General features: G+C 51.3%; 12 protein-coding genes across 12 annotated transcripts; 5 read left to right on the top strand and 7 right to left on the bottom strand.

Annotated features, from left to right (window-relative positions):
* Positions 1–1,287, bottom strand: AA0111_g3231 (hypothetical protein; the record flags this gene model as incomplete). The annotated part of the gene is made up of 1 exon (XM_028649093.1): positions 1–1,287. The coding sequence occupies one exon, from the start codon at positions 1,285–1,287 to the stop codon at positions 1–3; it is 1,287 nt and encodes a 428-aa protein (XP_028508848.1).
* Positions 1,288–2,059: 772 nt separating this feature from the next.
* On the top strand, positions 2,060–4,614 carry AA0111_g3230 (Ribosome biogenesis protein; the record flags this gene model as incomplete). Its single annotated transcript, XM_028649092.1, has 3 exons — positions 2,060–2,171; positions 2,222–4,026; positions 4,078–4,614. The coding sequence occupies 3 exons, from the start codon at positions 2,060–2,062 to the stop codon at positions 4,612–4,614; spliced, it is 2,454 nt and encodes an 817-aa protein (XP_028508847.1).
* Positions 4,615–4,834: 220 nt separating this feature from the next.
* Positions 4,835–6,502, bottom strand: AA0111_g3229 (putative U3 small nucleolar RNA-associated protein 7; the record flags this gene model as incomplete). The annotated part of the gene is made up of 1 exon (XM_028649090.1): positions 4,835–6,502. The coding sequence occupies one exon, from the start codon at positions 6,500–6,502 to the stop codon at positions 4,835–4,837; it is 1,668 nt and encodes a 555-aa protein (XP_028509155.1).
* Positions 6,503–7,446: 944 nt separating this feature from the next.
* On the top strand, positions 7,447–8,673 carry AA0111_g3228 (hypothetical protein; the record flags this gene model as incomplete). The annotated part of the gene is made up of 3 exons (XM_028649089.1): positions 7,447–7,923; positions 7,977–8,252; positions 8,314–8,673. The coding sequence occupies 3 exons, from the start codon at positions 7,447–7,449 to the stop codon at positions 8,671–8,673; spliced, it is 1,113 nt and encodes a 370-aa protein (XP_028509156.1).
* A 528-nt stretch (positions 8,674–9,201) lies between these two features.
* AA0111_g3227 (hypothetical protein) lies at positions 9,202–10,197 on the top strand (the record flags this gene model as incomplete). The annotated part of the gene is made up of 2 exons (XM_028649088.1): positions 9,202–9,242; positions 9,291–10,197. 2 exons carry the CDS (start codon positions 9,202–9,204, stop codon positions 10,195–10,197), a joined length of 948 nt encoding a protein of 315 aa, XP_028509151.1.
* A 648-nt stretch (positions 10,198–10,845) lies between these two features.
* AA0111_g3226 (hypothetical protein) lies at positions 10,846–12,357 on the bottom strand (the record flags this gene model as incomplete). Its single annotated transcript, XM_028649087.1, has 4 exons — positions 10,846–11,232; positions 11,283–11,811; positions 11,866–12,023; positions 12,076–12,357. 4 exons carry the CDS (start codon positions 12,355–12,357, stop codon positions 10,846–10,848), a joined length of 1,356 nt encoding a protein of 451 aa, XP_028509152.1.
* A 1,228-nt stretch (positions 12,358–13,585) lies between these two features.
* On the top strand, positions 13,586–17,984 carry AA0111_g3225 (Transcription elongation factor; the record flags this gene model as incomplete). Its single annotated transcript, XM_028649086.1, has 4 exons — positions 13,586–13,762; positions 13,815–13,979; positions 14,027–17,660; positions 17,725–17,984. 4 exons carry the CDS (start codon positions 13,586–13,588, stop codon positions 17,982–17,984), a joined length of 4,236 nt encoding a protein of 1,411 aa, XP_028509153.1.
* A 1,305-nt stretch (positions 17,985–19,289) lies between these two features.
* Positions 19,290–19,757, bottom strand: AA0111_g3224 (hypothetical protein; the record flags this gene model as incomplete). Its single annotated transcript, XM_028649085.1, has 1 exon — positions 19,290–19,757. One exon carries the CDS (start codon positions 19,755–19,757, stop codon positions 19,290–19,292), a length of 468 nt encoding a protein of 155 aa, XP_028509154.1.
* Positions 19,758–21,605: 1,848 nt separating this feature from the next.
* AA0111_g3223 (Actin-like protein) lies at positions 21,606–22,922 on the bottom strand (the record flags this gene model as incomplete). The annotated part of the gene is made up of 4 exons (XM_028649084.1): positions 21,606–21,668; positions 21,726–22,040; positions 22,088–22,543; positions 22,617–22,922. 4 exons carry the CDS (start codon positions 22,920–22,922, stop codon positions 21,606–21,608), a joined length of 1,140 nt encoding a protein of 379 aa, XP_028509148.1.
* A 527-nt stretch (positions 22,923–23,449) lies between these two features.
* AA0111_g3222 (hypothetical protein) lies at positions 23,450–24,532 on the top strand (the record flags this gene model as incomplete). The annotated part of the gene is made up of 1 exon (XM_028649083.1): positions 23,450–24,532. The coding sequence occupies one exon, from the start codon at positions 23,450–23,452 to the stop codon at positions 24,530–24,532; it is 1,083 nt and encodes a 360-aa protein (XP_028509149.1).
* Positions 24,533–25,086: 554 nt separating this feature from the next.
* AA0111_g3221 (hypothetical protein) lies at positions 25,087–25,561 on the bottom strand (the record flags this gene model as incomplete). Its single annotated transcript, XM_028649082.1, has 2 exons — positions 25,087–25,460; positions 25,513–25,561. 2 exons carry the CDS (start codon positions 25,559–25,561, stop codon positions 25,087–25,089), a joined length of 423 nt encoding a protein of 140 aa, XP_028509211.1.
* A 474-nt stretch (positions 25,562–26,035) lies between these two features.
* Positions 26,036–26,887, bottom strand: AA0111_g3220 (hypothetical protein; the record flags this gene model as incomplete). Its single annotated transcript, XM_028649081.1, has 2 exons — positions 26,036–26,224; positions 26,291–26,887. 2 exons carry the CDS (start codon positions 26,885–26,887, stop codon positions 26,036–26,038), a joined length of 786 nt encoding a protein of 261 aa, XP_028509150.1.
* Between the last annotated feature and the right edge of the window lie 1,107 nt (positions 26,888–27,994).

The raw sequence follows: 27,994 nt of genomic DNA, 5'->3' as shown, positions 1-27,994 counted from the left end.
CTAAAAGTTCGTCGATAGCCCACGACAAGCTGCGTCTGGTCGAGGCATAATATATGAGCGTATGTTGCATACAGACTGTGGTCTGGTCGGTGTTTCGGATTGTTCCTGTATAGCCTGTAGATCATGAAAAGAGCGTGGCCTACGCGTATTATGACTGTTCCCACGCGGTGCCGTATTTGGCAGACTGCCCATCCCATGATAGGACCGGTTGTCTAACTTCCGATTGTGTCGCTCGGCGATTTCGTATTTGGGTTGCATGCTCATCCTCCAATCTGCTTGAATCTTTACGTTTGAAGGCTGGCTCCCATCCTGGGCTGACTTTTCTCGCAGAAGCTCCCACCTCATGACCTCTTTTCTCAACGCCACAAATGGAGGCTCAGCGTATACATCTCGCTTAATATTGGCCATTCCGTATCTGCAATGCCTTTTGTTGTATTGCTTGATCGCCTTGCCCAGGACTAGCGCGAGCGCCTCGTTGGACCTTGTGCCGAGCTGTGCAACAGCTATATCGTCAGAGACAAGTCGGCGTGCAAGTAGCTTTTGATTCTTGTCCATACCCAATTTGCCAGGTAATAGGCCACGCCGTCGTGTCCAAAATGATGTCTTGGTATAAAGTAGTGTCTTGTTATGGTTCCCACTATCGCATCTGTGCGACCGGAAAGCGTAGAGCTGTTCGAAAACGTAAGCTACGTCGATCCCGAGGGTTTGTGCTGGCTGCATTATGAGATCGATGATAACATTGCGGTTCTCATCTTTTAGTAGACTCTGGGTGTTGTCGATGACTGCCTCGCATGCTTTATGAACGGCATCGGCATACTCGAGGACAACACGCATCTCCTGGAAATTCAGAAGACTGGTGTTTCGAGTAGAGAGATTCGCAGTGCACAGATGCGGTGAAGATGTAGCGAGAGCGAAATGGAGCTCGTGAAAGTCGACATCATAGCTGTATACCAGTATATCGAGGAGAAGGCGAACGAGAACTTTGACTGCATCTGCCCTGTCGCGAGGGAATTGTAAGCCTGTAGGGTGGCCCACAATTTGATCCGGTCCGAAGGGATACGGTGCTGGCGCGTTGACGGAGGTGTCGTTATTTGGCTTGACTAGAGTGCATTGAGTGGATGTTTGCTGAACATTTTGTGATGAAGGGGGATTTGGATTGACTAGGTTGCGTGGAATGGCGCGCTGGTAGGTTTGTTGCGCAGCGGGAGTCTGGCAGCTTGCGTTTGAGGTCTGCCCTGTTGACCCTGCATCCAGCTCGTTTATATCCTTTTGAGACAGTATGGGCATCGCAAAAATCACCCGCAATAGACTCGATATTGTCGAGAATAGTCGAAGAAGCGACACAGGCGTCCACTGTAAACGTCCGTGAAAACGACAGAAGAGAACGAGGAGAGCACACCAAGAATCACGAAGTGGCAGCATGACCCTCCTACCGCTATATTACGACAACGAATGTAAACATCGTCAAGTTACGATCTGTAAGGGTCCAAGAGGGGGGTTTTGGTTACCTGATTGACCTGTTCGTGGCGCTATAATTGCGCAACCCACCGTTGTGCTGAGAACATGTAATCATCTTTCTCCAAGGGTCAATGATAATCCTGGGACTTGTCTTGACTTGGCCATCGAAGTGTAATGCTTAGGTATAGTGAATGTCTTTCAAGCTCTTTCATTGCATGCGCTGGTCGCTGCCGAAACATGCTTCGCCAGCGGAAGTCAAAGGTGTGCCATGTTTGAAGGCGTGTCTTTGTGGCTATGGCAGATTGAAAATCTGCTTTCAAAGCAAAACTACATTTTCAGGCTTGGGGAGGCAATGCATAGAGTGTGATATGTGAGGCGAAGAGTGGTTGAGTAGAGCGAGGGCTGGGATGCAGGGATGTTGCGCATGACGCCACAGCCGAGGAACCAAAATTATTCCACTTAGGCACCTTTATCGATAACGGGTCAAAATTATCGCCATCCCACTCTCCACCACCAAACAGTGTAGCGCTGTCTTTGATACCGAATAGTCAAAGTGGCGTCCATTCCTTTTCGGTTCAAATCAGGTGGCAGCGGCAACAACATGGCTCCCATCGCTGCGCAATCGCACCACCACCGCAGTACCACGAAGAAAGAGAAGAAGGGCTTCAAGTCTCGCCATGCCACCAAAGGCGCGCTCAAGGAGCAGAGCAAGGGTGCGTCCTTCACCACCACCAGGCCGAGCTTTGCTGACTGTGTTGTATAGGCAAGGTCAACTCCCTCTCCTTCGAATTCGGCAGCCGCAAGACCCCCCACCAGCAAGTCGTGAGCAAGATCGACCGCCGCAACCGCGCCAAGCAGATGCGCATCAACAAGGACCACGAGCACGCAAAGTCTTCCAACGTATTCGCCGGAAAGGATGGTGCGCCAAGAATCACCGCTCTTATCCCGCTGTGTTCAGACGTTTCTACCGCGGCAGCTGTGCGCAGCCTGAACTCCAGTCTGGACATTGAAGAGGAGGTTCCCGAGGCAGGATGGACGCGCACAAGCATCGACCGTTTCAAGCAGAAAGTGCAGTACCTGATCGTCAAGAGGGATCTTTTGGCGGCTCTTGACGCCTGCCGTGTCGCTGACTTTGTTGTCTTTATCCTGTCGGCGCATGAAGAGGTCGATGCAGAGGGCGAGCTGATACTGAAGTCGGTCGAAAGCCAGGGTATCTCAAACACTTTCACCGTCGTCCAAGGACTGGACAAGGTTGAGCCTGCCAAAGCCAGGCCATCCGTCGTTTCCTCGCTCAAATCATACATCACCCACTGGCTACCCTCCACCGAGCGCGTCTACTCTCTCGACAACCGACAAGAAGGCGCAAATCTCGTTCGATCGCTATGCACAACCACCACAAAGGGTGTTCGATGGAGAGACCAGAGAAGCTACATGTTCATTGAGGATATTGCCTGGCCTGGTGGCAAGTCAGCTGCCAGTGAGGACGGTACTGGCGACGTTGTCATTACCGGTGTTGTCCGAGGTCTTGGACTGAAAGCCGACAGGCTAGTACAGGTCGGAGATTGGGGCGACTTCCAAGTCGACAAGATTGTCGCTGCACCGCTGGAGGCGAGAAAGAAGAACAAAGAAGAGGAGATGGCTGTTGACACAGAGGGCGATGATACTCTAGAACGTCCAACGGAAGACCAGGATGATCTGGCAGATCTCGCTCCGGAAGAGACCCTCATGGATGACGTTACCAACTACGCAACGTCCATTGCCCCTTCTGAGCGCAAGGGTGTTCTACTCGATGATCACCACTACTTTTCAGACGAGGAAGAGGAGGTCGCCCCTGCGAAACAGAGGCGTTTGCCAAAGGGCACGAGTAACTACCAGTCCGCATGGTATCTTGACGACATGTCCGACTCAGGTTCTGATCTTGAGGACTTCGACGAGATGGACGTTGAAGACAATCAAAGTCAGCCTGCGCACCCGGCAGACGGTGTAGAAGGCATGGATGTTGATGGCAAGGCCATGACAGAGGGTGGACCATCTGAGTACCCGCAGTCGGAGATGTTCCTGGATCCATCACCAGAGGACGAGATTGCACAGATCGAGGAGTACCGGAGGTCCAGGAAAACCGAAGAGGATGAAGACCTGGAGTTCCCTGATGAGATCGAATTGCACCCGAATGTTAACGCGCGAGAGCGTCTGATCCGTTACCGAGGATTGAAGAGTCTGAAGAACAGCCACTGGGAAACAGAAGAGGATCGACCATACGAGCCAGAGGAGTGGCAACGGTTGCTCGACATCTCTGACTACAAGCGCACAGCGACCAAGTTCATGCGCGAAGCCTGGGCTGGTGGTGTCAAGCCTGGAACTCGGGTAAGCGTACACATTCGCGGCGTCCCATTACAATTCCAGGAAATTCAATCACGGCCAATGGCCATGTTTTCCCTGCTCAGACACGAGCACAAGCGCACAGCTTGCAACTACAGCATTCTGCTCAGCTCCGAGCACGAATCGCCGATCAAGTCAAAGACCGAGATGATTGTGCAGTGTGGACCAAGGAGGATAGTGATTAACCCAGTAAGTTACTACGAGCGTGTGCTTTACCATCTAGTACTGACAGTTCCTTAGCTATTCTCGCATGCTGGAAACACACCAAACAACGTGCACAAATTCTCCCGCTTCCTCCACCCTGGCCAGTCGGCCATTGCGTCTTTCATCGGTCCTCTGACCTGGGGCAATGTCCCCCTCCTCTTCTTCACACGTGAAACACCCTCTCCCGACCATCCCTCCTCACTCCGCTTGATTGCGACAGGCACATCTCTCCCACCCTCCACCAACCGCATCATCGCTAAGCGCATCATCTTGACCGGCCACCCCTACAAGATCAACAAGCGCGTCGTGACAGTCCGCTACATGTTCTTCAACGACGGCGACGTCAAGTGGTTCAAGAGCTTGCCTCTATGGACGAAGCGTGGAAGGAGCGGTTTCATCAAGGAGAGTTTGGGTACGCATGGATACTTCAAGGCCACCTTTGATGGCAAGATTAGCCCTATGGATGCTGTTGCTGTCAGTCTCTACAAGAGGGTGTGGCCAAGGAGTGCAAGGGCGTGGAGAGGAGAGATGGAGCAGTCGGCTGAACAGGTGCCTGAGCTTGTTGTGGCTTAGAAGAATACGCATCAATGACTTTTATGATATCATGGGCATTTTAGGCATTTTAGATAGGCAAAATGGGTATGGAGTTTTATTGTTCGTTCTCAACATAGTGCCTCAATCAACTATCAAGGGGTACCAGATCAGTTATATAAACGCCGTGAAATGCTGATGAAAAATATGCTTTTCACCCCCAACGCCAGTATGGTATCTTAACAAGCGAGCATGTTAGAGCTCACTTCCTAGCAAACCTCTCAAGCGCAGGACCATACTCCTTCTTCAATCTCTCCTTCCTCTCAATCTGCCTTCTCTGCATATTCTTCAGCGCCTCTCTCGCCCTCTCCTTCTCCTCATCAATCACGTTCTTCGTCCCGCTCTTCCTCAGGTATCTCCTAAGCGCAGAGTTCCTACCCTTACCCCTCTTCTTCAGCATATCCACCTTATCCGGTTCCTTCTCTCCTCTCGCCGCCCTGATCTCCCTCTGCCGCTCCTCGTTGGTCGCCAAATCAAGGTTACCGACAAAGTTGGGGTCGAGCGCAATCATCTCGGGTTGGATCTTCTCGAGAAGAGCGTGGACTTCTGTTTCGCGACGTTGCTTGGAAGTCTCGTAAGGGTTGGTGCCCGGTTCGAGGGTATCAGGGTTGGGTTCACCGGAACCAGGGACGATGATGGAGGAGAAGCCCTTGTCGTGTGATATACCGAGGACGTCTTCAAAGGGGCAGAAGCGTACGCGACCAATGTTTAGTCCTTCACCGCCCCAGCCCATGTACGGCATTATGGGTGGAGTTTGGTCTTCGGCGTTTCGTCGGAAGAGGTCGTCTTTGTAGATGGCGGTTTGCGTGCCGAAGCCGACGGCTGTGAGGTTGCGGTCTGAGATGGAGAGCGTGGTGCCCGGGACGCGGAGCGTTTGTTGATGCATCTCTTTGAACATACGGATGTCCCAGACAGACATGCGTCGGTCTTGTGATGTGCTGACCATGTAGGTTCCTGACCTATCTACCGCGATGCTTCGTACTGGGCCGCGATGTGGGAGGAGCTTGACGAGGGGCGTAGCGCTGTTGGGCGACCACAATGTGACGAGACCTTTTTGATGGCCGACGTGTAGGATTGCGTTATGTGGGTTTTGTGCGAGAGCGGTTGAGGGGCCGAGCTTTGTGTAAAGCTGCTGTAGTGACTGTCCGGTAGAAACATCGGTATATCGTACTATGCCCGCCGTCGACACCGATGCAAGAAGGAAGTGATATGGCAGATATTCGAGGTGTGTGGCTTCGGAATGGTTCTTGAGCTTGTGCATCTCAACACCGTCGCCCGAGTAGATATAGACACAGTTCTTCTGCGCTACCGCAAAGTTCTTCTGATTACTCGTGTGTAGCCATCGCGCGTCTCGTACCGTCTCGTTGAGTTGTAGTTCGCAGCCAAGCTTTCCGTCTCTCCAGTCGAAAGTTGCGACATGGCCTTTTCTGCCCGCAATCAACAAGTCTCTACCATTGCGACTGTATTCGCATACGTCGTATGGCCCAAGACCTTCTAACCGCAGCTCGAAGCTCTTCTTTGCCGTCTCGACACCAACCTCCCGCTTAATTTCATCTTGTCGCACTTTGTATGTCCTTTCCAGCTCGTTTTCGGGTTCCATCAATCCAGGGTTGTTCTCGAGCAGAACTTCGACATTCTTCGCCTCTATCGCTGCCTGCTTGTTCTTCGCCTCGAGCGACTTGATGTTGGATCGCAGCTTCTTGTCCTTGACTGACTTTGGCCGTATGCGATCGCCGCGTCCATATTGCTTCGTGGCTGCCTCGGTGAATTCTTTGACTGCACGGGTGTCTTCGTCGTCGATGGGCGCTGCGTTTTGCGACTTGCGCCGCGGTTGCGAAGTGCTGGGCTTGAGCCCGCGTTCCATAGCCATGTTTTTTTTAAGAGGAGCAGCGACCCTTTCTTTGAAGATAGAGTATGCGTCTTCTTATCAATTAGTTTTGTGACGGCAGAGGTCCCTGGATGTATGCGCTGAGGTTCTTTGCGCAAAACGTTCTTGGTCGCGAATGCCCCAATCCTAGAATTATTTCTGCCACTGTCCACCGCTTCGGAATCTTGGCACGCTAGCGATGGCCGCGCCTTCTCGCGTTGCACCCGTAATCTACACTACCAACCATCTCAAGGGTGTCTTCAAACTGCAAGACGTCGTACGGATATGATTGTCGCGCTCGGCCTCCCATGAAACGCGAACTGTGCTATGCATATCGTCATGATCCCCTTCTTCACTTCGTCAACCAATCGTATCTCAGCAAGCCTCAGCCCTAAAGCAGGCCTCAGCACTATACCTATTCAGGTGCCCTTCGCGCAGCAGGAGAACGGCGTCTGCGGGCTTATAGCATTAGCCAAACTCAGCGCTCTGCCACGCAAGCAAATATCTTATCCGCGAATCATACGCATCATGCCATACTGCGCCTCATCGCTATACCCGGGTTGCGTCAAGGGTCTGCTAAGCACCTTAGAGATAGGTACAAGCCTCGCCAAGGACTGCTTCAAGTAGTGCTTACAGGAGCTGCAATGGTCGCTCTACCTTTATCTGGCATTCTGAGCGGTGGTCGTGAATGGCATGGTTTGTATGGCTCAGCCACCGGCACGAGGGTGGCCTGAAGCGTGGCTACGTTATGCGGGTATACCAGCTAGGTTGGGATGAACATTGTACTGTAAGTATATATTGCTCAAGTCGTTAGGAACGATTATGTTATTTTCTCCTCATCGGACTTCTATTTTATCTTCCACAGTGTTGCTACCAAAGCCATACATTTTTCTGCATTACTGCTGTATTCTCCCACATCTTATCAAGCGGGGTACCATCGCCAGGTTATGGATACCTTTATACTGGTAGCAAGAAACCATCTCGAGCGACGAAAGGACTCCAAGACATGTCCAGTTGAGGATACCCGTGGCCCTGAGATTGTGCCCTTCGTCGGTAACCTTACATTCCACCAATTCGCAACAATTCTCTCTGGAGCCTGTGCCATCCTCAGCACAATCGTCGTCGGTATTCTCATCGCCCTTCATGCATTCAACTACTCGAATCCTGTACAACAACGACAGATCATCCGGATCATGTTACTGGTACCATGGGTGGCGCTGTTCTCTTTTCTCGTCGTCTGGCGAGAAGACGCAGGAGAATACCTAGTACATTCACTTGATTTCGGCTGTTCCATCGCGCTATCGGCATTCCTGCTGTTCATGTGCGATCTTGTGCTCTCGCGTCGTGAGGGCTTTGACGCTTTATTCGGAGAAGGAGCGAGAGCCAAAGGTACTCTCAAGGAAAACAGTCCAAATTGGCTGAAGGTAAGTTGTTATCCTATCGTCAAGACAACTGGACTTCATCTGACCCTTTTCAGCGTATTTGGTACGGCGTGCTTCAGTTTATACCGACCAGTATCATCATATGGATTGCCACCGCAGCTACCCTTGCTACCGGCACCTACTGCAAACAGTCCAACAACGTACATTTCGCACACCTGTGGCTCACGATTCTGGTCGCATATACCACCACAGTCGCTATCATCAGTTCCCTCAGGTTCTATAAGTTCAACCAGAAATTGTTGAAGGAGCATCGAATCATACTCAAGCTGGCGACATTCAAGGGTATTCTTGGTCTGAACTTCCTCCAGTCGGTAAGTTCTACACTCCTTTGCTTAGTCTGAGATTCGTATAGTATGCTGACAACACTACTAGTTTATCATCTCCCTACTTGCGGGCCATGGCGCGCTCAAACCTACTAAATACATGACATTCCATGATATCAACAGCGGCCTCGCCTCGCTCATCCTCGCTTGCGAAATGCCCATTTTCGCAGTCCTTCTTCTCTTCGCCTTCTCACCATTACCATACAAGCAACAGGGTAGCCCTGCTGCAGGGCCGGTCAGCGCTGTCGTTGATGCTTTCAACATCTCGGATCTGTTGTCGGCGTTCTATCGGGGACCCATGAGACTGGTGAGAGACCAGCAAAGACAGATCATGCGACAGGACAGTATGAGGATTGCTATGGTCCCACCTAGAGATGACGATGAGAGGGAAGGCCGATCCGCTGTGTGAGCTCTCTTAGAGTAAGGTGCACGGTGTGGATGGGGGAGGATGATCCTTTGTATCCAATTCGACCTGCTCCGCTGCCCTTGAATTCATTCGGCGATGAATTTTATATCTGTATATGGTTCATGAATCTTCTCTAGCAATAGCAAAATGATGCTATCATATCTCGTAAACACAGAAGCCCCACTTTCCGGACAGGTAAGTTGTGACTATAAGAGAACTATGTGAATCATCCACTAACTTCGTACCTCCACACCCACAGATCCCCAGTAATATGATCATCACTCGGGTCAGACCTTCGTGGTACATGGGTATCTGCATGAGGGGCTGGGCAATCATAAGTGGGCTCACTGCCGTCGTGCATAATTACACGGATCGTCGCTCTTTCATAAGTGCATGTCAGCATTGACCATGTCAGCAGGCGCTCTTCTACCCAAGTCCTCTTTTAAGGGCTCTAACTAGGCGCCGCCTCTATCCCTCTTATCTTCGACACATTCCTGCTCCGCGATCAAGTCGGATCGATTTCGGGCCACGATGACCTCCTCTCTGGATAACACAGACTCTGCCAATGCACCGTAAGTGAGATGCATACCAACACAAACTCAAATCCTGATGAACATCAGATGGCCGGCTATGATCGCGCAGCAAATACAACCTTACCTGCCTGTCGAGATCTGGTCGAGAGTCCTTCATCATGTGGACGACGACTACACGCTTTGGGTCATTTGCCGGCAGGTCTCCCAAACCTTTCGAGCGGAAGCTGAACACGAGTTTGTATTGAAACGCCTCTCAACTCTGGATATATCTTGGCTCGCTCGTGGGCGCGCCCAGCATCAAGATCGCTTTCTCTACTACCACTGCAGAGTGCTGAGCATACAGTTCCAGAATCTCATCGAGGACAGTGCACGAGCTCAGTTCAGCGCGCAGTTCCAATTCAACTTTCATCATGACGATATACCCATAGATGATCACGAATGGATCCATTGCGATTGCTGCAAGGATATTGTGGTTGGACTAATGGCCTTTCGAGATCTAGATTTCGAAGAAAGATCCGGAGAAAGATACCATGCTAGCCAAACTGCCACGCTCGGGTCTTACTGCAATGAAGCCGAGCTTCCGGGGCTGATGGTTGATACTGTCCGAAAGACCTTTGCCTTCGATTGGAAAGCGTTCCTAAACGATTTCTTTCGGATCACTACCTATGTTGAGACACGTAACCAAGTCAAAGACCGCGTACGCGATCGCGCAGAACAGTCCCTAAACAATTTGCGCCACCCCCAAAATTGTGGCGATGACACCTCTTCCGTATCCTTGTTCGAGTATTATTGCAAATGGCCCGATACATTTGAGGAAGAAGACGATGATCGCTGCACAGAAGCCTATTTTCGCCGTATGCAATCTGTACGCAATAAGGCAGGGTTTCCATTAGATCTTGCCAATATTACTGAGAAGACCCGCAAGTACCAGAGATTACGATTCAGTGGGAGGAGGGTGTGCAGAAACCATGCGTTGTTCGATGAGCTCAGCTAAATACTGAGCCCATCGGCTATTATGGCAACGAGTTGCAGTAAACACAATATTACTGTAGAATGAAGTTGAGGGTTATGGCATGGATGAGAACGGAATTACGATGGCGACAAGAGATGTACGGATTGCAGTAGATAATGCTGGCAACAGTATATGCCTTCTGTGACCAGCAAAATGTTACAATAAGGACTGCAGAACATTCTCGATAGTTATGAACCCCCGTGAAAATGAGGACAGAAGACCAGCGAGCCACATCTGCGATCATTCAAATCGTGATCTCAGCTCTCGATTTCTTGAGCTCGAAGTGCGGTTTGGCTATGCATAATCTATGCGGCGACAATTCTTATGAGCACACAAACTGCTTTGTATCTTGAAAAGTGAATGATAGTGACTTACCCAACTCTAAATTGCCAGTCATGATCTTCTTATGGCACCTGTGATGGGAATATGGACAACTGAAATTTGATGCTAGTCGAATGTCAATAACAACGAGCCTGCTCCTTTCTAACATGCCATCAAGGCGAAATCTCCTGACCATTTTACTTGATAAACATAGTCCCAACATCCAGCAGAGACCATCCAAAATGCCCGTGAAATCTTCTATATACTCGCTCAGATCCGCCTTCTAGTACCCAAACGTAGTTTGCCCAGCTATTGCACTTCGCTGTTCCACCTCCTGGGTTGAGGTGGTAACCCATTCGCCGACGGTCCCCTGCTCCCTGGTCTACTTCCTGGGCCGTCTACAGGCGGCGCAGGTCGCATGGGCAGGTTCATAACATTGCCGCTGCTCGATGTTCGTGTTGGGTATGAAGGTCGTCGGGGTGCAGGTTCCTGTTCGCCGTTGGCTACTCTTTGTCTGGGATCGCTAGAATCACGCTTGTGGGGAGGAGATCGCTCGCGGAGCTTCTCTTTGATGGTCGCCGCGGGTGCGGCAGGGGCGAGGTGAGATTTGCGCTTGTTGTGTTCGATCATGGATATGGCCCATGCTTCTAAGTCGACGGGTGTGCGCTTCGCGGCTTGGAGGAAAGCGTCATGGTCCTGCTATGATCAGTATTTATACGTCGCAGAAAGAGTCCTGTAAAACTTACGTATAGTTCCTTGGGAGTTGGTCGCTCCGCTGGGTCCTTCATCAAGCACTTCGCAATCATATCCTCAAGAATTGACGGGAAAGCATCACTCTTTGGCAGCTTTGGTGAGGGTTCCAAAACGATTTGCTGCAAAAGATCCAGGATACCCTGTGGGCCTCCAGCTTCGTCGTCATCGCCGCTTCCAGCGAAGGGAAACTTTCCAATGGCCAATTCCATCAGCGTAAGTCCAACACTCCACACATCGGACTTGACGGTGTAGGGAGACCCTTGTATCCGCTCTGGCGCCATGTATGTGCCTGTTCCTACGAATGTTTCGGCGATAGATCCCTCCAGCTCACTTGAGACACCGAAGTCACACAGCTTGATGTTTCCCTTTGAGTTTACGAGGATGTTCGAGGGCTTGAGATCGCGATGCATGATACGGTGGGCGCTGTAGAGGTAGGCGAGGCCTCCGAGCACTGCCTCTGAGATCTTTCCGAGTACGTCGACGCGGACTGGTCCAAATGTTCGTGAGACCCAATCGAGCGACCTGGTATAACAGTCAGTAACTCCCAGCATATCGTATGCACCACCCTGAACCTACCCCACGTCCATGTACTCCATGCACATGATCACATCCCCGGAAGAATTTTGGAAGGCACCGTAAAAGTCGACAATGTAATCCGAGTTGCAGTCGTGCATGATTCGGAGTTCTCGCACGATTCGTTTCCGTACTTCGTTCTTCGCTTCGACATGTATGACCTGCCCCTGTCAGTCTTCTCCCTCGTGTCTGCCCTACTAGCCTGCTACTAACCTTCCTCGCCATTATAACCTTGGTAGCAGCGTGCTGCACTTTGCTGACCGTTCCTCCGTTTCCGTGACCCAGTTCCCGCAGCACTATCAGATCCTCGGCCTTCAGGTCTAGCTGGAACTCAACACCAATCTCAAGGGTATCCTGCTTCTCATCGTTGGCTCGGGCGCCAGGTATTTGGGCATCTCCGGCGGAAGGAGCGGGCTTGGGTGGGGGAGCGCTCAGTGCTAGGCCCTTGACGTTCTTCCTCTTCATCGTCTTCTGCTTGAAGGACGACTCAGCCATCTTGCAGGTTTGCGCCGGGCGCTGTGGTGGTGCAGGTGCAGGTGAAGGGGTGCAGCGACTGCAAGGTGAGGACTATGTCGTCAGAGACAAGGAGCCCAGGTGCAGAAGAGGGTGTATGCTGGCTCTGGTTTCGAGTTTGCCGCCCGACGCTGTGTCGACGATGGTACGCCAATCACGGAAATAGCCCAAAGGAGGACAGCGTCTATTGGTTTGTCCTTTTTCGGGCGCCTGACGAGCGAGTGTGCGCGGGCAAGAGGGTGCGGGGACCGATTGGAAAGTCGGAGGTCAGGTATAAAGGAGAATGTCTCAGGCGTCGTTGACAGCAAACCAAGTCAGGAGAGGTCGTCGTCGTGTCAGTCTCCAGGGCTAGGTAGTGGGGCGCGCTGGTGGGGTTCCAAGCACGCAGCGTCTAACGTCTATCAACTCACTCTGCAGGGCTGCGGGTAGTGCAAGCGATGGAAGATGCAACTTCGCTTTCGAGAAAAAGAATGCTGTCGAACCTATGGGTCCTACAAGGAACGAGCCTTTGATAAGTACATACACATTACACGATGCCTTGTTCAGGAGGTTTCAGACTCGCATGGTTCATCATCGCCATGCTTCACCTGCTTCTAGCGCAGAACTTCAAGGCGCGTATCTTGAATACGAGCATGTGCCTGACGCAGCAGACGAATCGCATATACAAGGTGCGAATTTGTCCACTACGTTTACTCTCAAGATATGCAACGCGCATTCGTTCGCTTGCCAGTACTACTCGGAAGCATAAGAGCGATAGCAGTTGATGTGTTGTATTCAGCATCTGAGTCGTTGCTGAAGCGCCTAGTACATCGGAGCTCGCATCCTTCTCAAACCCTACCTGAGAACATGACTAGATGCACGTAATGGACGGGACTAGCCAAGTCCACGTGTTTGATGCCCGTAGCTGTAGCATGCTGTGCCAAGTTGGGCATGGTCAGCTTTGCTGCTGGTATTACCCCCTAGCGCGAATCCCAGTATCACGTGATCAGCGTCAGTGCGGCCGAAAGTTAACGCGGCCGATGGCTGCGCGAACCTTTGAGAGTCGACATCTGCCTTTCTTCTCTCCTTTACCTCCATTGCGCCCGAATCTGCCTCCCGCTGAATCGCCGCAGCACGATACCCACTCTACGGCCAAGAGCTCGCCGAAATCGTCCATCGCGCTTTCGAGAAAGTACCATCAACTCACGCGTTCTCCTTGTCCTAAGACACCATGGCGGACTTCTTCGACACAATCGCCGATGTAGGCAGCGATGAAGAGGAGGATGAGGACTTCGATGGCGAGGCTGGCGAGGCCGGTGAATCCAGGCCGAAGAAGACAAATGGCACAAATGGCATCGACGACTCCAGCGAGGAGGAAGACGACGACGATGAAGACCGACTGCGACAGGCAAGCTTGCCCGTACTGACTTGGCTCTCGGGAAGTGCTAACCAGTTCTCAGGAAGGTGAAGGCTTCATCGCAGACGAGGACGACGAAGAAGATGAGATCGCGGAGCGCAAGCGCAAGCGCAGAAAGAGGAAGAAGAACCGTGAAGAGGAGGAAGCCCTCGACGACGAGGATCTGGACCTGATCGGTGTCGAGGTTGAACGCCCGGCGGAAGAACAGGTAAGACATGCCGTGTTGAAGTGTCGACATCGCTAACATTGAGAAAGTCGAGATTCAAGCGTCTCAAGCGTGGCCACAAAGAGCGCGTAAAGTCTCGAGGTGTCGATGACATCTTCTCCGATGACGAAGTAAACGAAGACTACGACGAGCCCCGCGCGCGCCTAGGCGACGAATTTGATGACTTCATCGAGGACGACAAGTTCGAAGACGAGATCGAAGACGACCGCGATGTCACGCAACCAGGCATAAACTTGATCACGAAAGGACTGCAAGCTGCCGGTCTGGACGAAGGCGCTGAGGAAGACTACAGGGCTGCCTTTGGTGATGGCACAGATTACGACTGGGCGTTGGAGATGCAAGAGGCTGAAGAGGATGAGCAAGCTGGCGAAGGCCGTGAACTCCAACTCAAAGATGTTTTCGAGCCATCGCAATTGCAGGAGCGCATGCTTACGGATGAAGACAACGTTATCCGCGAGACTGACATTCCCGAGCGACTGCAATTGGCCCGGAGATCCTTCAAGGAGATCGAGCTCACACCAGAGGACATGCAAGCACGCCTGACCGAGGAAGCTACCTGGATCAGCAACATGCTGTGGCCAAAGAAGGGTCTTCCGCGCTACTTCTTGCAACCTTTCGAGAAGGCTGTGCGTAAGGTTCTTGAGTTCATCAATCTTGAGGACTACGAAGTTCCCTTTATCTTCAACCATCGAAAAGACTACCTCATCCATGCACCGAGCGACAACGATGACTACGACGATATTGATAACCCGCCGCCTATGGATGCACGACCGGAGCGCCTGCTCAACCAAGCCGATTTGTGGGAAGTCTTCGAGTTCGATCTCAAGTTCAGGGCCTTCGCAGAGAAGCGTGACGCCCTCAGGCAGAACTACGAGAACCTCAAGAGCGTATACTCTGACATCACCGATAACGAGATCGAGGAGTTGACGTCCAGAGCCATCACTATCGAAGAGATTCAGGAACTTCAGGATTATCTGCACTACAAGTATTCGCAAGAGATCAACGAAGTCCGACAAGAATTGAATGGAACACAGAAGCGTGCCAACAACGCGCGGAGCTTTTTCGACAAGTTGCGGGGTGGTAAGGCAAACCAATTCGTCAAGGCTATCGGCATCACACCAGAGGACTTCGCGAAGAGGGTCGACGGGTCTAGTCGAGGCGCGTATACTATCGAGGATCCGCCGTACAAGGTTGAGGAGCTCGCCGACCAAATGGCCGAGGCTCCAGAGACTGGCGCTACCCTTCTCAGGTCCACCAAGCTTCTATTTGTTGAAGATTTGAAGATGTGCTCGCGTCTGCGCCGATACTTGCGCGGTAGCTTCTACCAGAATGCTCAGATCGACTGCATCCGCACCGACAAGGGTATGCGCAAGATTACAGAAGACCACCCCTACTATGAGTTCAAATACCTCCGCGGCGTAACATTTTCGGATCTCCAGGGTCGACCAGATCTTTTCTTGAAGATGCTGAAAGCTGAGGCGGAAGGTCTCGTTCGGGTCAAGATTTCCATGGGCAACTACAACACGTTCAAGACAAGACTTGAAGAGAAGATCATCTCCGATGGTGTCAGCGACATCTCCGACACTTGGAACAACCTTCGGAAGGAACTGCTCGGTGCTGCTCTAGGCAAGCTACAGGATCTCATCGCGAACGGTGTTAAGGAAACTCTGCGCGCTCGATGTGAAGACGAGCTTGCCGCATCAGCCAGAGAAAACTATTACAACAAGCTTGACCAGGCACCTTACAAGCTGAAGAGCGCACCTCTCGGATCCGTACCTAACGTCCTCTGCCTGACCAACGGCAAGGGTCAACGTGGAGACGCAATCATGTGGGCTTACGTCGAGAACGACGGACGGGTTCTTGAGCACGGCCGCTTAGTCGAGATGCGACTTGGGAACGCAGAGCGTGGTATTCCTGAAGGCCAAGACATCGAGAAGCTGGTAGACGTAATACAGCGTCGCCGTCCAGACGTCATTGGTGTCAGTGGCTTCGCGGTAGAGACACGTAAGCTGTACAAGGACATACAAGAGATTATCGGTCAGCGAGGTCTAACAGGTCCGGCCTACGAAGACGAAGACACCGGTGAAGAGAAGTACGAGTCGTTGGAAGTCATTATGGTCAACGATGAGGTCGCTCGTCTTTACCACACAAGTGCTCGGGCTGTCGCCGAGTTCCCCAAGTATCCCGCATTAACGAGGTATTGTGTTGCTCTTGGCCGATATCTGCAAAACCCATTGGCAGAATACGCATCGCTTGGCAAAGACATCGTTTCGATTCCCTTTATCCCGAACCAAACCCTGATTCCACAAGAGAAGCTTCTCGACCGACTCGAAACCGCTATGGTAGACATGGTCAATCTTGTGGGTATCGACTTACCGGAGACCTACGACGACAAGTACCTATCAAAGTTGATACCTTACGTGTGCGGTCTGGGACCTCGTAAAGCCGATCGTTTGATCAAAGCCATCCAGGCGAACAGCGATGAGATCTTGTCGCGATTCGATCTACTTGGTGTATCTGAGTCCCGCGACCTTAAGGCGGCTATGGGCCCCAAGGTCTTCCAGAACTGCGCCAGTTTCCTGTATATTCCTTATGATTCAACAGAGGAGTCGTCCGACTACCTGGACTACACCCGTGTACACCCAGAAGATTACGACCTTGCCAGGAAAATGGTTGCCGATGCTCTTAACATGGATGAGGAAGATGTCAAGGCTGAGACAGATGAAGGTGGCCCCAGTGCTGTCGTCAGAAAGATGGTGCGGGAGGAGACTACCGATCTGGTCAACGATCTGGCGCTCGAAGACTACGCGAATGAAATTGAGAAGAATTTCGGTCAGCGTAAGCGCGCGACGCTTGAGACAATTCGTGCTGAGCTCGACAACCCTTACGAGGAAATTCGACAGATTTTCGCACTCTTGTCTGGCAGCGAGATGTTCACAATGTTGACTGGTGAGACGGAGGAGACCCTGTATGAGGGTATGGTTGTACCTGTTACCATCAGGCGCACATTCCCAGACCACATTGAAGTCAAGCTCGAATGTGGCATCGAAGGTGGTGTCTCCGAGTCGGAGTTTCCAGAGGGCGTTGGCAGTGGTGGACAAGAGCCTCGCCATGTCTACCAGAACAACCAGATCGTACGCGCACGAATCGTCTACCTCAACCGCAAAGCTCTCACCGCTCAACTGTCGCTTCGAGACGATCTCATCCGACAACCAGAGAAGAAGCCCTACAACCGCGCGGCTGGCGAGTGGGACGAAGCGCAAGAAGCTCTCGACAAGAAGGCTGCCGAAAAGGAGAAGGAAGTTGCGTCTGGTCGGCCCAACCGTGTCGTCAACCATCCTCTTTTCTTTTCCTTCAACACTATGCAAGCCGAGGAGTACCTGGGCGGAAAGGAGACTGGTGACCTGGTCATTCGTCCATCGTCCAAGGGTTTCGATCATCTCGTTGTCACATGGAAAGTGTCCAACAATTCATACCAACATCTTGACGTTCTCGAAATGAACAAGCCCAACCAGTTCTCGCTCGGAAAGCAACTCAAGATCGGAAAGCACACATACTCCGATCTTGACGAGTTAATCGTCAACCACGTGGAGGCAATGGCGCGCAAGGTCACAGAAATTACACGAGACGATAAGTTCCAACCTGGTACACGAGAAGATACTGGTAAGTTCATTGCATCTCACGCCTTACCAAACATGCAAAAAAAAAAAAGCTAACATTGATGCAGAAAAATGGCTAGAGGTCTACTGCGAGGCCAACGCTTCACGCTCCATGTACGCATTCTGCAGCATGCCCAAATACCCCGGTCACTTCTGGATCTGCTTCCAGATGAGCGCCAAGGGACCTAGGGGTGCATGGCCTATCAAGGTCGTACCGAACGCGTTTGAGCTACACAAGAACGTCTATCCTGACATGGTAGCACTCAAGAACGGTTTCAAGATGTTGATCACCACTGCGGCTGGCAAGAATCAGCCTCCTAGGCGTTGAACAAACGTAGAATAATTGCATGGTCTAGTCAGAGTTGACTCTTGGTTCTGGAAGGCTTCAAAGTCATGTATTGGTAGACTCTTTTCGTTACTTTTTTTTTCTTTCCTTCTCATCTTTGCAAAGTCATCCTGGGATGCATCATAGCCTGTATTGAGGGCCAACCAAAAGATTACTCATACTAGGGCGCTTGGGTTTGGAGTCCCGTTTTCAACGGACATCAGAAATTGGCTACGTGTACCCATATTGCATAATCACAAATCGTCGCTATCCTCACAGACATGTTTGCTGCCCGTCCTGCTGTGCACTCTGTTTTGCGAACGAGCTAGATCACTAAATACCTCCGGTGAGTGTTTACACGTCCCACAGGATCCCGTCTGCATAATTCTCCACATGGACTTTTTTCCAGTTTCCGGTGAACAGGATCCTCTTGGCCTTGCCCTACTTGCATGCAGACTTTGATCTTCGCTCCCGCATGCAGGTCTGGTCGCGGGGTGGGCGATCTAGATCTGCACGCCACAAAAGTAGATGCTGGAATAGGCTATATGCCATACGGCGACTATTCCGCGAGCGGGGGGCACCGACGCTGCTTGGCATCTGGATGATGGTTAGTCTGCGTTTCTGGGTCGCTAGGGGAAGACTAGCTGGAGACGCGTGGTTGTGGTGAGCGTTGGCCTTTTTTATTTTTTTAACATAACGGTGGGGGATTATGAGAACTAGGGGGAGAAGTTGTGCTTGTCAAAGAAGAAGATATGTGAGAGAGGTGACTGAAGAAAGAGATCTGCTACTGTAAGATGATTGTTGTTGTTCATATGCATTTTACAGCACAACGTAGCATCAAGATTGTACAATATTGCATCTACATTCAAGAGTCACAATTTGCAAAGTAGCACACAAGTATGAACATTTGAAATGTCAATTAAACTATAGACTGAGGCAGGACAACTGTCCTGTTCCTCACCAGCCTTTCACTGGCCTGGGGGTATAATATCTCCTAAGTAAGCCCTCTCTCGCAAGAGCAGGACGATCATTTCCGGGTATAAACTTTTTGTTGATGGCCGGAGGTTGGCGCCTGGCTCCTCGATGGTTGTGTGGTATGTCGTTATAAAAGGAAGAAAGAGAAGATGTCGTAAAAGGAACTTTTGGTGGTATGATACAGTTGGAGATGCAGTATCTCCTTGGAACGCCGTGCTGATGGAAATGCTTTGATGGGAGATGATGATGATGAGAGAATCAGAACCAGCTCTCATGCCGATAATAGGAATTGAAGAAGTGAAGACGGGAAGCAAGAACTGAGCGGCGCTCTCTCTATTGGTGAGAGAATTGCCTGCTCAGACGCTGCCAGGTGTTTTCGATGCTCCTTCGTACGCCATCCTTCTCGCTCTCTACGCTCGATGAGCTGGTGGTCGAAGAGGCGGAGTTCTGGCGGTGGGATCGGGGCTTCATCTCATCAACAAGGTTTCCGGCACCGCCGCGACCGATGTGGTAGACAGGTGCTTGTTGGGTGCGGAGGCGTTCTTGCTGTTGAAGTTCCTCGTCGAAGCTGAAGATGGCGCGTTCAGACTTCTTCATGTTGCCAGCACCGCCACGACCGGTAGCGTAGAAGGCGTTGCTGGGTGGGGGAGGCAACTTGGTGCGGGAGGCAGGGCCGGAAGCAGTGGGACCAGGAGTGACCTCGGTGGCCTTGATGCGCATAGCATTGCCAGCGCCGCCGCGGCCAGAGTACATGTAAGCACCGGCGGATGGGTGAGGCTCGCTGATGTGGAAGTTGACCATTTTGATTGTTTGGTATGCGGTTGCTGGTATGAGGTTGTGTGTAGTGTTATGGAATGGGAGCAAAGTCAAGTGGCGACTATCGTTGGTAGAGTCTGGGGTAGCGTTGATGTTAAGTAGCTCCGGGAAGATCTGTAGTGGTTGTTGATCGATGGTACTCAACAACAAGACATACTGGGGTAGAGGGTTTATATAACATGCAGCCTCGCACTGATCACGATCCCCTCTTACTACTCAAATGCAAGGCAAGTAAAATCTCTCACGCGCAAGCTTTTTTTCGGCGCCACGAAACGAACCAAACGCGCACGAGGCCAGCTCAGAAGCCTTGGAAGTCTGAGCGACACTTTGCAGTTAACGGCAGTCAATGGATCATGCGTCCCCTAACAACGCAAGTGTAGGAAATTTCTCAGCGCCATGAATAGTTTACCATTACCCCCTCAAAATGCGCTGATTGGGTGAATCTAGTTTCTCGGGGGTAAGAGATTGCCAGGGGAAATGGTCAGGTGCAGCGGAGGACAAGGAGCGAAGCGATCGAGCCCATGACGCTATCGAAAGGCCGGACCTTGGCTCCGCAGCAACCGCAGCAGCGCATCGCAGCTTGCCGAAGCGTGACTGAGCATGCTGAGGTGACGGGCTGAAAATTTGACGCAAAGGCGCCATACGCAAACTGGGCCCCATGTGCCAGCTTCCGCGATGGCCAGCACACGCTTCCCGGCGGAGAATGTGGAGGCGGGAAGAGATTTTTTCGCTGTTTTCGCGCGTCTCAAGTTTGGCTCGCGTCATGCATACGCCGCATACGCTCTGCGCTTGCCATCGGGCGTGCCTGGAATAGAGGAGAACCGACGTGGAGCGGTTGCAGATTCTGATACTGCCTGTTTGATCTTGGTGTTGCTGTTTTTGACACCTCACTGCATGCACCAACATTCACTCTTCTGCAAGGCACAGTAAACCTCGAGCGTTTGGTGGCGTCTTCCAAAAAAGCAATAACCACTTCCGCCTCTCTCTCTCCCTATTTTGCTCTGCCTGGTGACCGCGCACGATCAGCTCACTTGTCCGAGCCTCCGGACGCCCCGTCGTGCATGACGTCGAGCATCGTGAAGTCTAGGCGGCGGTGGCTCTGTGCTTGCGGTGACGAAAATGTACGTGGCCCCTTGTCGTGGCCGGCCCTGTGATCAGGTACCTGCAGCGCTTACGCGATGACTGCGGCCGGGGTAATGCCATTTGTGCATGTCATTTCGCCATTGTGTGTAATATGTGTTGCACATTGCGTGGAATTGCGCCAGAGTGAGGCATCGGTGATTTGACCGTGGTCACACCATGGCTGACAAGACTGGACGAGACCTCACGATCCTTGGCACACTCATTCGCCCAAACCTCCTGATACTGACACGGCAGTTTCGCGCTCCGTGTGCACAGTCGCAAGTGGATTAATTGTGGTATTCTGTACGCTTCATAATCATAGGGGTATTCCAAAGCGCTCACAAACGCCTGTCATGCACGTGTTCTCGTCCCCTCGTACCCCTTACCTAACCGACACTCTCGAACCATGCTCGCGCTTAAGTAACAGAAACGCACTCGAATGCGGGGAAAGGAACATGCTACGGTAGCTCTCCCGTCTAGAAGCTACGGCTACCGGCTGACACGTAGATCTTCTTTCCTCCAACCAAGCGTGCAGCCCCCAGGTTTCTTCGCTCATGGTTGGCTTGACCCCAGGTCTTGGGACCTCGTTTCCATGACTAACTGCAACAGCGCTACCGATGCGCCTATGTAGCTCCTTCTCGAAAGATGATGCGGAGGCGGAACAAACGGGTTCGGACTAATTGCTGTTGCCAGACCGCAACGTGTCGGTGCTTATGCAAATTTGGTGTGGATGATGTCTGGGTTTTCCTGCCATTCGTCCTTCTCTACCCACATCTGCATGCACGTGTCAGTCTGCTGTCCAAAGCCTCGTGCTGGGAATAAGGAACTCACCTTCTTGAAAGTGCTGAGGCCCGCAAGAATGCTGCCACCGGTCCACGTGGTGTAGATGCGCTCCGGTGGTGCTAAGATCTTGATTCTCATGTCCTTCACCGCCAGTCTTTGCACTTCGTGGAGCAGTCTGTTTCCGAATCCCTTTGTCAATGTGGAACCACCAGAGAGTACAATGTTGCCGTATAGCGCTTTCCGGAGGTCCATGTCGGTCCTGTGTATCGCCTCAACAACAATCTGGTGCACTCCAGGGTACTCCAGACCGATGATCTCAGGGTTGAAGAGTATTTCGGGCGCTCGGAAGCGTTCCGCTCCGATCTACACTGTCAGCTAGTACTCGATATGCTTCATCGGCTTGACCTTACCTTTATCTTCTGGCCATCGGGTAGTGTATAGTCGACGCTCTTACCCTCGGATCTGGACGAGCCTGACCAGTCCTTTTCTTCTTTGGCCGGGTCGAGCGCCACGTATCCTGTTGCCTCTTTGATGTTCTTGACTGTCTCCTTCTCAGCACTTGTATGGAAGACGCGACCGCTTTTCCGCAGTAGTTGTTGGAAGTGTTCTGTAACATCTCTGCCTGCCACGTCTATTCTCCTGATGCTGTTAGGTATGGCGAAACCTTGGAAGACGGGTACTGCGTGCGAGACACCATCTCCCGAGTCTAGAACAAGACCAGTCGTCTTGCCGGAAGCGTATAGTGACAGGACAGCTTGGACTGATGTGTACAAGGCGGGCACATTAAACGTCTCGAACAGGATCTGGGCAGCCGTATCGCGATTCTCTCGGGGGTTTAGAGGAGGCTCTGTAAGGAGTACGGGATGCTGAAAGGATGAATGGTTAGCTCCATGCCCCTCAACAGCAGCAAAAGGCACCGTCCGCCATGGTCCAACTCACATCTTCGCTGACAGTCCTGAGGCCTTCTGTGTAGACGTACTGCCATATCCGCTCCATGTCATCCCAGTCTGTAACAATGCCGTGCTCCAATGGGTAGTTGATTTTGAAAAGCCCCCTGTATTGTTGTGCTTGTGGTCCTATGAATACATCACCCTCCAATGCGCCTGCCATTGTCCGCACATGCTTTGGCCGTCCTACGTATGACGGGAAAAAGCATTTCGGCACATCCTCTCCTGCAAATCCAGCTCTGATCGTACCACTGCCATTGTCTATCACAATGGGAGCATTGTGTAATCGGGAGCCCATGGCGGGGGGCTGGGGCAGCGACGGGCTTGGGGGATGATGACTGGAAAGGGCGACTGGGCCGACGGTGGATGAGGGACGGTCGTTTTGGCGGGGCGAAGAGCTGTGGTCGTGGCTGCTTCCCCAGTTTGGAGCTCCTTCTGAATCGCGAAGTTCACGACGCGCTTCGGCATTGATGACAGGGGTGCCCTCACCGCATCACGTGCCGGCGCTTGTACATCACCTGCAACCTGCAGCAACACGCTTTTGCTTCTGCTCATCAGTCTGCTACACTACAAGGTATCCAGTCCTGGCTATTGCTTGCTTTGATACAAGCAACTACATACTCCTAATCGAAACCTCGGGTCTCACTTCGCCCTCAGTCGTGTGCTTCACGCCCCGCATCAGCACTAATCAAGATTACAATCAGCATCATGTCTCGCAGTGCCTGTCTTCGACTCTCTGTCAACATCGTGTGCTTGCGACCTACAGTCCCCAGCCTCAGATCATCCTCTCTTGCTTTCTGACTACCTACCATAGTTCCTAGAAGCATGTCTTCCAACAAGCCCAACCCCATCATGCAGGCTCTTGCTGCCGCTTTCTCTACAAAGATACAGAAACGTGAAGACGCCTTCTACGAGCCGAGACAACAGAGTTACTATTGCGTCTCGTCAGATGATGACTGGGTAGCAGCGGGATCTGGTGAATCTCCTCCGAAAGATGAATCACAACCACCTGTACACCCTACAAAGATCCGACTGATCTCCTGGAACATTGACATCCTCGTTCCATTTGCAGAGGAACGGATGAGTGCCGCGCTAGATCATTTGTATGATGTGGTATCATCGACGGAGCCGGAGTCCGCAATCATCATATTCTTCCAAGAGATGGGAGTATCGGACATGGAACAAATACGAGATTCGGCCTGGGTCAAGCAACGCTTCAACCTCACAGATATCGACTCACGGAACTGGTTGAGTCCTCATTACGGGACTATAACCCTTTTAGATCGGCGACTGTATATAGATTCTGTTTTCCGCGTTCCCTGGTATAGCAAATTCGATCGAGATGGCCTGTTCGTCGACATCGTCCTTCACAACCAGGCTCATCCCGACGGCCCGCAGAAAACCATGCGGCTATGTAACACACATCTGGAATCTCTGGTTGCCGACCCACCAGTCCGCCCCATTCAAACGACAGCCGCGAAACAGTACCTTCATCACGATAGTGTTTCAAGCGCAATTCTAGCTGGTGATCTCAACGCCATTCAGCCCTTTGATCGTACGCTGCATGAAGACAATAATCTCAACGATGCCTATCTTCTAATTGGCGGCGAAGGAGCCGGCCCTGGTGAAGAGGATAGTGACAATGGGTACACGTGGGGTTACCAGGTTCCACAGGCCATGAGAGACAGATTTGGATGCAGTAGAATGGACAAGATCTTTTTTACCGGATCTCTAAATCCGATCAAGTTTCAAAGGATTGGCATGGGCGTCAAAGCAGCAGAAGAGCATAGACAAATGATAACAGAGGCTGGAGAGTTGGACTGGGTTTCGGATCATTACGGCGTGATGTGTGACTTCGTTCTCACTGCAGGTGGGCAGTTGGTGGAACAAAAACACGAAGGAGAATAAAGTGACGAGGTTGATCATGTGTTCAAAGTGGTCTGGGCTTGCAGTCATGAATCAGCAATAGGAGAGGCGGCCATATACGTATTGAGATTCGTTGAGATGTTATCAGGCTATGCTTTTGCAGCTTCACTCCACTACACAGCCTTGCAGCTAACGACTACGCTATTGCGGTTACTTGACAAGCTTGACCTCAAAATTAACGTTTTCGAATCATAATAACACAACCCATCACTTTTGTTAAAACTGTCGTCTTGAACTGCAGCATCTGCTTGCATCACGCAGTCTTCTTTTTTCTTCATAAAGCCATGGATCCAACTGATATGCTTTCCACTTAGTATCAAAATCAAAGCCTATGCATAATCCTTAGACTATATCCCATATTCCTATCTCTTTTGACTAGTCTTTGAGGCCTTCACCGTACTCACGAAACGTACGGGTATATTTGGCAAATGGCTCTCTATGCATCCATAGCTGTGCAAGTCCTCTATTGATTCTCAAGACGATCCAGGGACATGATCCATCCAGAAATTGACATTCCAAATGCTCTACGGGCTGCTCTATAAAAGTGTCCTATATCTGCGCCTTAGTGTGCACAATAATGGGACGAACCAAGCGGATTCGTCAAATTTGATCGTGACTTGAGGAGCTTTCTTGCTGAGGGCGATGAGGTTCCCGCGTGCTTGTTCCGGCTCCACGCCAGCTGGAAGAATGAATGTGTCGATGTAGGAGGCAGTGTGCAACCAATCAATGCTGACAATGGTTTGCGCATTGTAGACAGGTAGATACTCCACTCGGAGCTTGCGACAGACTTGGGTCAGACCACAGAATTGTCGACTAGTTTGTTCGACTTGCTCGAGGTGAAGACTCTGCTTGTACACAACACGGACTTGACCTGACTCTTGCGCGAAGTCGTAGATACGGTTGCGAAGTTCTAGTGATATGTATTAGAAACGTTCTAGGCTCTCAATTTGCGACGAACTTACCTCCAGGAAGCTCGAGGAGGCCGGTAGGAGGTGCAAAGTTGTCATGCATGATTACTTGCTGTAAATGCGAGTAGTTGAGACAGGTATTGTTGGATTAGAATAGTTTGGATGCAAAAGAGCGGGCGATCTAAACAGCACTAGGAGGTAATTCGAAAGAGTCTAGGCAAGTAAAGAGGCGGAAGTGAACAAAATCAGCAGGCTGAACTGATTTCAGCGCCACATATTTGTCTACCTCGGGATTTTTTCACTAGCTAGATACCTTTCGCTTTGCGTTTGCACGATACTTCTCAGCTTCCTCCAACCACATGGCCAATCTCCTTCCTCGCTCTAGCTTCACAATCTTTGTGCAACTTCCTAATATCATTCGGATGTTCTGTGTCGCTGTTCACCACGCTTCCAAGGAACTGGAGAAGAGATGAGTTCCATGGGACAAGACGACACAGATTTTTGTTTGCTTACGGTAAGGCTGTGAGGACGTACTCCGCATACAAGCTTAGACGAGAATATGTTCGAACACTCCAACCTACTGGAGAAAGTGCAGCGGCCTCGGATTACCCCAGTGGTCACTTGGGTTGAATCGCCAAGAGCCTTTGTGCTTTCGCGTAAACCAATACGCGTTGAGATATGGAACGAAGAATGGTAAGGGCGGGAAGTTCTCGCTGCCTGGATAGCCTCTATCGATACTTCCGAGCACCAAGGGAATGACAAGGTTCTGGATTCATAGAGTGTCAGCGCTACTTTACAACAGCGAAATCACTGAGAAGTCCAGAGTACGTACCGGATCGGCTGTCTTTGCTCCCTCATCAGCCGTTTCTTTCATCGCCTGCTTAATCTTCTCTCCATCGCAGTTTTCCAATTTGACCAAGGTACCGATCTCATCATGTAAATGCTGTGTCAGGATAGGTGCGAAGTCATCGATCTGCCTTTTCAGTTCCACAGCGTCATATGTCTTCTTCCCAGCCACAACCTCTTCAGCCCACTTGACCAGCTCTGCTATCTTGGGCTCGAACTCATGATGTTGATCCACGTTCCCTCCCATGATACCTTCACAATCATCGATCCCCGCTTCTTTTGCTATCTTCTCCACCATTGGAAAAAACAAACTTTCTTCAAGGGAATGATGGTGGTGTAGCGTATCTGCCCATGCTGTAACGTACAGCATGAAATCGGCAACATCTACAGGGAGGCTAATGAAGGGCGCTTGATGATAAATGGCATTCAGCGGGCGAAGTAGGACGTTGTGGACGTTTGCCATCTCTATAGCGACGTCGAGAACACCAGGATTCACGCACACTGGACCACCCGGCTGACCAGGAATCTTGAGAAGGGCGAAGGGCGTGTCAGCCCAAAGGCTGGAATCAGCTCTGTTATCCATTTTGAAGATTTGCGACAAATGATAAGTTTAAGGAGTGTCGAGGAGAGATGCAGAGTAACAGCCCACACTTATTGAAGCCTAGGTATAGTAAAGCCTTTCAGGCAGATGTATGATAGGCGTTGCTTATGGCGTCTCCTCATGAGCGAACGAAGCTGAACGCTGTACGCCTAAACGTATGTCGCTCCAATCAGCTAGCAATCCTCCTGCCGGCTGTTGTAAGCAGTATCCTGCTTACGGCTAGAGTACGCCAACGAATCATAACATCACAGCTTCAATCTTTGATGCTACAGGTTCTGTATGTCAGCAAGAGCGTGAGCTATGTGCGCACGAAAAGAAGAGATAGCGATGCTGATGTATTTGTGGGTCGAAGTGGATGTTGTGATTACCCAACGTTCAATGCGTATTCATTTTGTTTGTAATACTGTAGATGGAACGAGCTCTGTAGAGGAACCGTGTCCTAGGTACGAGAGTTCTGTGCATCCTAGTGGCTTCGCGAGCTGTTGTTAAGCTGTTGCATAGGCCTTCTCATTCGCCGGATATTAAGTGCAGATCTCTCTCTCCGTGGTATCCTTTCGAGCTTGCACCACGGGCAGGAGCTGTGACTTACAACCACTGATCAGAACCCGCAGCATCTGAAATGAAGTTAGGGGAAGTAGCATTGTTTGCGCTGAGTGTCATGGTGTTTGGGAGTCTGGACGATTCACATGACAAGGGAAATGAAGGGCGGACTAAAGCCTTGGCATATGACATCGCTTCCTCGGTCGGAACTCTCGAGGAACTTCGTGAGAGCCTAGCACCTCATTGTTTCATCAATACCACCGAACAAGCATCTCCCCGACTTTTTGCCGATCTCCGTACACTATGACGTTGGTGACAGTGATTGTTTTCCCAACGCGCCATCTCCGCAGCCGCCTTTGGAAGTCAAATGCTGTTCGTGGTGAGCGCAAGAACCGTCGCGTCTCAACTAGGGGTCCAGTTGAGAACTATTGAGAATGATATATCCTTAGCAAGATGGGTATGCTTTTTGGCACGGACGGTAGATCTGCCGATCGTTTGATGAAGAGAGATTACCCCACGCTCCGGCCATTTCAACTCACAAACGTCCCC

Source organism: Alternaria arborescens (genome assembly GCF_004154835.1).
Source record: "Alternaria arborescens strain FERA 675 chromosome Unknown contig_6, whole genome shotgun sequence".
Lineage (NCBI taxonomy): Eukaryota > Fungi > Ascomycota > Dothideomycetes > Pleosporales > Pleosporaceae > Alternaria > Alternaria arborescens.
This window is presented reverse-complemented; position numbering and strand designations above follow the sequence as displayed.